Here is a 9825-nt window from a genome sequence, read left to right as displayed (position 1 = left end):
CCCTCTCCTTTGGCTTGGACATAGGACTAGGAGAATAAGTATAAAATGTGTATATTACAAGTTGCATTGTAATATCTCATTAAAACACTACCTAAAACACACCAAACATGTTTACATTAAAAAGGCTTTCTATTTCAACTGACCGTAGTTACTGAGAACAGTTACATTGAACTTTTAAACCTTATCTATTAAATACAGCAATAAACGTCATTCCTTTTTATTTATGTTCTCCATGCTATTCAAAACTCACTCAGTTAAATAGGTGGGTGGCTGATTAATTAATAAACTACAGAATGTATGCCTACTACAATATTTATATAATAGTCAATTAAGACAGCATTGTCTGTGAACACAGCATATGCTGTTTGGCTTCTAAAATGAGTACATCAGAAGCATCCAAATTGCATTGGCAATTTTGCACATGCTCTGTTTGCCATAGTGAATCCTCATTCACCCATTGAGATTTCTGTTTGTTTAAAGCCAGCATTCTTGTTGCTGATGCTGGGTGATCTGCAGTGTCTTTCTCAGGCCTGATCATAGACAGTTTGCCCCTCTTAAGCTAGTGTTTTTTCAAGAACTAGAAGCTCAATTAGGCCATTTCTGGAGAAGTCTTTTTAATAGGGTCCTTAATTAACAGAATATACCATTCTCATTATGTGAACGACCATGTCTTTGCCTTGACAACAACCTGCAGCCGTAAAGCGAATTTAATTCTCAAACAGGAAGATTGGCAACAGCTAGCATTGCATATATTGTTTACTGTGATATATGGGATTCTTCCCTGGAAACCACGGAGATGCTATTTGCCTGGTCTAACAGTAAATAATGAGATAGACCACAATGGATTTTAGTACCTCATCGGTGTTTGATCAGCACAAAGGTAAGTCAATTGCTACTAATTTCAAAATCCCAGCATGCCTGTTGAAATTGTATGGTTTTGGCTGGTAAATCAATGCCTCATATTTTATGGTGGAGGTCTGGTCTAATGTGAATTTCTTATATGTTTATTGTATGTTGTTTCACTGTGTTTATACAAAAGGGATCTTCTTCCATCAGCGTTAAGGACAGATATTTCTGCCTACTAGTATTGCTTTAAAAATAAAGCAATGATTTCATCAGGAAGAATGACAGCAGTTTTTTAGGGTCAGCTATGAGATTTGTGTATACAACAGTTGTTACATTAAACTAGAACCAGTTAAAAATGTGGTGTTTGACTTGTACAAAACTAAGTGCCCATTTTCCTAATTAAATTCACCTATTTTGGAATTATAAGATGTAAATAATGAAAGAAATACACACTAACAAGTGATCTTAATTCAGGAATTCTTTAGATGTACTGCACAAATATTACTGTGTCTGAATATAAGATATCTAAAATAAGCCCTAGGGCAATGATAAATTTTCTACAAGAATAGGTTGCTATGGAAATATAGATGGATCTTAGTTATCTATTTTGTAGTTAGATTATTTGAATTTTATTTGTTGGGGCGGGGGCTATGCTATATCTAATATAATTTACATCCTTTCTTGCTTAATTCACTAAAGTTCTATATTCTTTATATTCCCCTTTTTTCACAAAGCAGGAAATTTTCATTGTTTAAACAACTATGTTGCACTAAATCTCTCTGTCTATTTACAAAGCCCCAAAATGACTTCTGTGCAATCTTCCCAGTCACTAGTATGCACCAGCAAGGTGTACATGCTGATAAAGCAGAGTTGGCCCCAAAACAAAAGGTTGTGGCTTGCTGCACATGTGAAAAGGCTAACATCAAAATTCTTCAAAATGCAAGTGGTGCACCAAGAATACTGCTTGTTTAGTCACTTTAACAATCAGCATCCCATTCTGCTATTTGTGAATAAATTGATATAAAATCAGATATATATGCATCAAATTGCAATGGGAATCAGTGACTGTGCAAAACACAGTTTTGTCACGGTCATTTTCTGGATCCATTTTGATTTGAGTTTTTCTCTTAAAGTGTTCTATAGGATTAGAGCATAAGAACGGCCATACTGGGTCAGACCAAAGGTCCATCTAGCCCACTATCCTGTATTCTGACAGTGGCCAATGCCAGGTGCTTCAGAGGGAATGAACAGGTAATCATCAAGTGATCCTTTTCCTGTCACTCATTCCCAGCTTCTGGCAAACAGAGGCTAGGAACACCATCCCTGCCCATCCTAACTAATAGCCATTGATAGACCTATCCTCCTTGAATTTATCTAGTTATTTTTTGAACCCTGTTATAGTCTTGGCCTTCACAACATCCTCTGGCAAAGAGTTCCACAGGTTGACTATGCGTTGTGTTAAGAAATACTTCATTTTGTTTGTTTTAAACCCGCTGCCTATTAATTTCATTTGGTGACCCCTAGTTCTTGTGTTATGAGAAGGAGTAAATAACACTTCCTTATTTACTTTCTCCACACCAGTCATGATTTTATAGACCACAATCATATCCCCCCCTTTAGTCATCTCTTTTCCAAGCTGAAAAGTCCCAGTTTTATTAATCTCTCCTCATACGGAAGCTGTTTCATTCCCCTAATAATTTTTGTTGCCCTTTTCTGAACCTTTTCCAATTCCAATATATCTTTTTGAGATGGGGCAACCACATCTGCACGTAGAATTCAAGATGTGGGCATACCATGGATTTATATAGAGGCAATATGATATTTTCTGTCTTATTATCTATTCCTTTCTTAATGATTCCCAATGTTCTGTTCGTTTTTTTGACTATGACTGCACATTGAGTGGATGTTTTCAGAGAACTGTCCACAGTGACTCCAAGATCTTTCTTGAGTTGTAACAGCTAATTTAGACCCCATCATTTTATAGGTATAGTTGGGATTATGTTTTCCCATGTGTATTACTTTGCATTTATCAACACTGAATTTCATCTGGCATTTTGTTGCCGAATCACCTAGTTTTGAGAGCTCTTTTGTAGCTTTTTGCAGTCTGCCTGGGATTTAACTAGCTTGAGTAGTTTTGTATCAAAACAGAGATAGACAAGATCCATTACTTCATTGTGCTGGCTCTTGCATTTGGTGGGATTCACTCTTCCCACATAAGCATTCTTGCCAAACTTCGTTATTGGTCATTCTGTAGGCCTGGCTTGACATGAATAATTGGCCATGGATACAGCCTTATTTTTTGGGAGACAGGATTAGGAAGATAAATAAATCAGGAGGCTGTACACAGAATATCTGTAGTAGCTAAGATAAGAGGAACATCATTTACAATGAAGAAGATAACAATGGATAAAATAAGCCTGGCACATAAATGAGGTAAAAGTAAATTGTGCATGGACAGAGCATGCTGCACAGGGACTGGTTCCTACAAAGTAAACAAGCCAGTCCCAAAACGTGTAATGCAAGGTATAGTAAATGCAGTGTAATACGTAAGCGTGGAAGAAGTTTGTTTTGTAACTGTGGAGGTGCAGTATGCCCTGTACTTGCCCCCCAACACTTCAGCCTGATTAACTCAAGTGTAGTTTGATTGTATGCTAATAAAGAAACCTCAGTGATTAGGTCTGGGAGTGCATAAGTTTTCAGAATTCACCCCAACAGACTCCTGAGTGGAAAAGGTCTCAGAGGCTACCCCAACGTACTGGTGCCGTGACTAAGTGTGACATTCTGTACATCTTGATTGTGATGTTACATATAAAGCGCATCTTGTAAGATATCAAGGGAAAGGTTATGATCTGCTGAACGTCATTTCTCTATCCATATATGTATATCACTAATGCATATGAAGTTATGTGAATTGGGTTGTCACTAAAACATGCTGTATGTTGGGGAAGAATCAGCCACGTATTAGCTCCCTAGAGGCAACAGCAAGGAAAGTAACCAACACCCAGGCGGGATGTCAATGAGCCCATCAACAACCATTGTCCAGCAAGAGAGCAACAATGCAATGACTCATCTCCATGAGGCCACACCCGAGAAATTGCTCAGCCTTGACTGGAGACTCAGCAATGCCCACCCAGACATGTCTGGACTTGTGTTTTCCAAGCACATGGACTGAGGGTATAAAACTGAACACAGGGAGCCCAGGCTGGGCCTTTCTCCTTCATCCACCTATGCAGCAAGCAACAAGGAGACTCTGAAGACTCCAACTGAGGGGACTGTACCAGATTTCAAGGGTGAAATCTGTGTACTATGAACTGCAGTACCCAGTGGGGTTAGAAAAAACTGCTTAATCTAGCTGTTGCCAACTCTAATAGGGATGAGAGTTTAGACTGCGTGCTTAAATTTTATTTTGGTAACCAACTCTGACTTTTTGCCTATCACTTGTAGTCACTTAAAATCTATCTTTTTTTAGCCAAGAAGCTTCTTTTACTGTTTATCTTTACCAGGGAGTTTGTATGAAGTGTGTGGCAAAACTGCCCAGGTTTGCAAAGGCTGGTGTATATCCACTTTCCATTGAAGAAGTAGTGAACCAATGAATAAAATTCCATTGGCTCGTCTGGGGGGGGCGTAATTTGGCTGGTGCCTTTCCCTGTGTGATTCCCGAGTGGTTCTGGGAGCATTCATGCAAACTATCTGGGTGTAGGGTCTCTACATGCGGTTGTGCTGAGCAACAACAACACCTGGAGGGGTTTGCTGCTGGTCGTTAGCAAGGCATTGTGAGAGACAGCTCAGGCTGGAGAGAGTTAAGGGGTCACAGTGGTCCCACAGTCCCAGGCTGCACCCTGGAGATCCCATCACACTCAGATGCTGTAGTCTGGAGCAAGTAACATATACACCTCAAAGTGTAAGAGTCATAGCCTAGCATTAAAGGAATGGCACTGGAAGGGTTTAAATATGAACAAGTGGGTTCCATGCTGGAGAAGTGGGTTAAATCTAAGGGTGGACCCTCTGGACTCCTCAATGAAGTATTAGGGGGAGATTGGGACCAGGTGAAAAAGGAACTCCAGAGAGTGTTATGGGGGTGGGGAAACTGCTTGGAAGAGCACAGCAGAGATCCTTTGAATGCCACTGAAATTTCCAATATGGATTAACTGCTTCTGAATATACTAGGGGGGTGTAACTTGGATACAGTTGTGTAGAAAAATAACTACAAGCAAAAATGAGGGGTGGGAAGGGAATACCTAGTAAGTTTAAAAAAAAATACTGCCTGTCACAAATTTCAATGTAGCAATCAGCTTACTAAAGCTTCAGCTAGCTGAGCCACAGAATTAAAACAAAGGAGTTAGAGACAGCAGTAAAACAAAACAATGCAGTTATCAGGGCCCAAGCCAAAAAGTTCTCACTTCTTTGTTTGTTTGTTTTTTTTTAAAAAACTTGTTCAAAGCTTAAATATAAAAATTGCAGTTTAAAAATGTAAAAAAATTAAGTGATCTTTGCTTACAATGTGCAATTTACAAAAGGAAAATGTCAGGTGTGTAAAACCATTTTAAAATAGAAGAAAGTTCAAAGGTTCAGCTGACAAGGCTAAGCCAAGCAAAATTAAAAGATTTATTTGGTCTCTCTTACTAAATTGTTTACAACGGAGCAAGCGACCACAAAATACCTCTTTAATAGGTGTGCTAATAATAACACCACATGTAGTATGTGGGCAATACAGCTATATCAGCAGTTCTCAGCCTGTGGGCCACATGTGCTTTAAAAAAAAAATGTGCTGGTCTGGCAGGGGATGGGCTGTCTGAGGGAGGGGAGAGAGAATGGCAGCCAGCAGGAGTGCTGCTCCCAGCAAGGGGATGTTGAGTACTTCAGGGGGCAGGAGAGAGTGGGTCTGTGGGTAGATTGGGCGGGGGGGCATGCTGGGATTTAGAGTTTTGCTGGGGTAGTGCAGCACTCCCAGGTTTTAGGTGGGGTTCAGCTCCGGGGGTTGGTGAGGGGTGGGGGGTCCCGGGTCCTCGGACTTGGCTGCCTGACCCTGCGCTGCGGGGTCCTGGTCCAGCTGCTAGCTGTCCAGGTCACGCCGCCCGGCCCTGCACAGTGGAGTTCTGGGCTCTAGCTGCCTAGCCCCATGCAGCAGGGTTCCAGGGTCAGGCCCCAGCTGTCAGTCAGCCGGTCCGGCCACCAGGCCCCGCAAGGCAGTCACGTGTATGGCCGCCTGGCCCTGCACTGTAGGGTCTGGGTCCAGTCCCCCTGTCCAGCCCCACACCTCAGGGTCCCAGGCTCTGGCTTCTTGCCACCCAGCTCTGCACCACGGGGTCCAGGGCTCCAGCTGCCTGGCCCCGTGCTGCAGGTTCCAGATCCAGCCCTGCACAGGGGAGGGGTGTCCCACATTAGGCCACCCAGTTCCACGTCAGAGTCTGGTGTCTGGCCCTGCTGCCGGGCCAGGGTTCAGCTGCCCAGTCTCACGCAGTGGTCTGGGTCTCTGCTGCCCAACCCAGCACCCAGAGCTCTGCTTCTGGCCCCGCTCTGGGTGGTGGCACTAGGCATGAGGGATTGTGTGTGGGGAGTGCAGTGGTTCTCAGCCTGAGGCCCCCAATGATAAACAGGTTGAGAGCCACTGTGCTATACAAAGTAAAAGCAGCCTTAAAATATATGGAGCAAGAAAACATGCGCACTTCTAACCCGACAGAAAAGCTAAAAATTTGGCACAAGAGGAGACACAAGTTGGTGCAGGATAAGAAAATTAACAAGGGCCTAATACCATGAAGTTAAATGTGAAATCACTGTAACACATACAATGTGGAAGAAAGAACAGGAGTACTTGTGGCACCTTAGCGACTAACAAATTTATTTGAGCATAAGCTTTCCTGAGCTTTCATCGGATGCATGCAGTGGAAATACAGTGGGGAGATTTATGTACACAGAGAACATGAAACAATGGGTATTACCATACACACTGTAACGAGTGATCAGGTAAGGTGAGCTGTTACCTGCAGGAGAGCGGGGGTGGGGGGGACCTTTTGTAGTGATAATCAAGGTGGGCCATTTCCAGCAGTTGACAAGAACATGTGAGGAACAGTATGGGGGGAAATCCTACTTCAGGATAGGTTGTAGATCTAATTCATCCTTCAGGATAGGTTGCAGATCCTTGATGATGCGTTGGAGTGGTTTTAGTTGGGGGCTGAAGGTGATGGCTAGTGGCATTCTGTTATTTTCTTTGTTGGGCCTGTCCTGTAGTAGGTAACTTCTGGGTACTCTTCTGGCTCTGTCAATCTGTTTCTTCACTTCAGCAGGTGGGTATTGTAGTTATAAGAATGCTTGATAGAGATCTTGTAGGTGTTTGTCTCTGTCTGAGGGGTTGGAGCAAATGCGGTTGTATCGTAGAGCTTGGTTGTAGACAATGAATCACTTGGTGTGGTCTGGATGAAAGCTAGAGGCATGTAGGTAGGCATAGCGATCAGTAGGTTTCCGGTATAGGGTGGTGTTTATGTGACCATCGCTTAGTAGCACCGTAGTGTCCAGGAAGTGGATCTCAACTACAATACCCACCTGCTGAAGTGAAGAAACAGATTAACAGAGCCAGAAGAGTACCCAGAAGTTACCTACTGACGGCCATCACCGTCAGCCCCCAACTAAAACCCCTCCAACGCATCATCAAGGATCTATAACCTACAACCTGAAGGACGACCCATCACTCTCACAGATCTTGGGAGACAGGCCAGTCCTTGCTTACAGACAGCCCCCCAACCTGAAGCAAATACTCACCAGCAACCACACACCACACAACTAAAACACTAACCCAGGAACCTATCCTTGCAACAAAGCCCGTTGCCAACTGTGTCCACGTATCTATTCAGGGGACACCATCATAGGGCCTAATCACATCAGCCACACTATCAGAGACTCTTTCACCTGCACATCTACCAATGTGATATATGCCATCAGGAGCCAGCAATGACCCTCTGCCATGTACATTGGTCAAACTGGACAGTCTCCACATAAAAGAATTAATGGACACAAATCAGATATCAAGAATTATAACATTCAAAAACCAGTCGGAGAACATTTCAATCTCTTTGGTCACTCGATTACAGACCTAAAAGTGGCAATTCTTCAACAAAAAAACTTCAGAAACAGACTTCAACAAGAGACTGCTGAATTGGAATTAATTTGCAAACTGGATACAATTAACTTAGGCTTGAATAAAGACTGGAAGTGGATGTGTCATTACACAAAGTAAAACCATTTCCCCATGTTTATTTCCCCCTCTACTGTTCCTCACATGTTCTTGTCAACTGCTGGAAATGGCCCACCTTGATTATCACTACAAAAGGTTTTTTCCCCCCCCACTCTCCTGCAGGTAATAGCTGATAACTCTTGTTACAGTGTGTATGGTAACACCCATTGTTTCATGTTCTCTGTGTATATAAATCTCCCCACTGTATTTTCCACTGCATGCATCCAATGAAGTGAGCTGTAGCTCACAAAAACTTATGCTCAAATAAATTTGTTAGTCTCTAAAGTGCCACAAGTCCTCCGTTTCTTTTTGCGGATACAGACTAACACGGCTGCTACTCTGAAATGTGGAAGAAGTTTGTTTTCCCTTCTCAAATACTGGTGTAAGACAATGCAAGGTCTGGAAAGTCCCAGGTTTGTACTGCTGTTTGCACCTAGAGGACAGTTGCATGTGCAGGTGTGATGTCTTACAAACAGAGTTGCTGGCATGTGGATTCACTCTAGGGGAACAGTTTCCAAATTTCACAGTACGGCTGAGATGCTGGGAGGTTGATAAAATAAAAACTGCCTATGCTGATGATAGATTTTATGTGGTGGCTAAAGAGGACCACTTCTGGTACAGACCCAGGGAATGCTATTTTAATTGGCCTATGTTCTGTTTCACACCCAAATCTCATGTGGTAATAAATAGAAAGATTTTTTTTGTATATTTTGTACTGGTTTTTTATCCTATAATGAAAGCAAATTACAGAAGGATGCTTTAAAGGCAGGGAATCTTATAATGTGGGATTACACCCTGGTGGACTATACTGGAGGAGGTGAGCTTGCACCATCTGGTTTGTACTTTGAGACCAGTATCAATGGTGGTTCAAATGATTATAGCTACCGGTCTCGGGAATCTGTCACTGGGTAGTGAACTTAAAAAAGAAAGTCCAGAAAGACTGGAATATAATGCAAATGAAACAAATGCTAATATTAAAAAAAAAAGAAAAGCAGTGGAATGTAGGCCTGGCTTGACATAAGTAATTGGACATGGCTGGGGCTTCATTTCTTGAGGGAGATGATTAGGGAGGTAAATAAATCAGCAGGCTGGAAACAGAATGTTGGTACGAGCTAAAATAAGGGGAACTCCTAGAGAATCATTAACAATGAATAAGACAAACCTGGAATGTACAATGAGATAAAGAGAAAGATGTGCATGTGACGGGTTGGACTCCCTGTCGTGGTGTCCACCTGATGTGCTGGGATTCCACTGAACCCACCCATTCCACCAGCCTGGGCTTCCTCCCCCTGTCCTTGCTGTGCCAGGCCCTCAAGCCTTCTTTGGCACATGCATAGCAGACATAGACTGAAATCAGTTCTGTGTGGGAGGATTCAGCTCGGGGATTTAACCAGCACTCATGTGCACACCTCCTTTGGGGTGTAAACCCAAAATAATATTGTCTTACACTGAATATAAATATCTGTACCATGCAAGCTGATAAAAATTGGCCCCTCTCTCAGTGGAGGAAGATATACACATCTTTTTGTCGTCCGGTCCTCCCAGATATGAATTGTACAAACTGGGTATTTGAATAAACAAAAACAAGTTTATTAACTACAAATGGTAAATTTTAAGCGATTATAAGGGATAGCAAACAAAACAAAGCAGATTACTGAGCAAATAAAACAAAACACACAACCTAAGCTTAATTCACTAAAGAAACAGGTCACAAATAATAATTTCTCACCCTAAATGTTGTTTTAGGCAGG

The 9825-nt window shown here is 42.3% G+C and overlaps 1 protein-coding gene across 3 annotated transcripts in view; it reads left to right on the top strand.

Annotated features, from left to right (window-relative positions):
- Positions 1 to 448: 448 nt before the first annotated feature.
- The window catches only part of ANKRD55 (ankyrin repeat domain 55), a 71188-nt gene continuing 61811 nt past the window's right edge, over positions 449 to 9825 (top strand). For 2 of the 3 annotated variants that reach the window (XR_006281470.1, XR_006281469.1), the window contains exon 1: positions 455 to 880. Coding sequence is in view for 1 of the 3 variants with exons in the window: in XM_038403800.2 (XP_038259728.1) it covers positions 841 to 880 (40 nt within the window). In the remaining 2 variants the exon portion in view is untranslated. Of the gene's footprint in view, positions 881 to 9825 lie in introns of all 3 variants that reach the window. The other variant, XM_038403800.2, reaches the window with a different exon arrangement.

The sequence above is a fragment of the Dermochelys coriacea genome, chromosome 5 (genome assembly GCF_009764565.3).
Source record: "Dermochelys coriacea isolate rDerCor1 chromosome 5, rDerCor1.pri.v4, whole genome shotgun sequence".
Lineage (NCBI taxonomy): Eukaryota > Metazoa > Chordata > Testudines > Dermochelyidae > Dermochelys > Dermochelys coriacea.
Note: the sequence above shows the minus strand (reverse complement) of the source record. Positions and strands in the feature narration are given on the sequence as shown.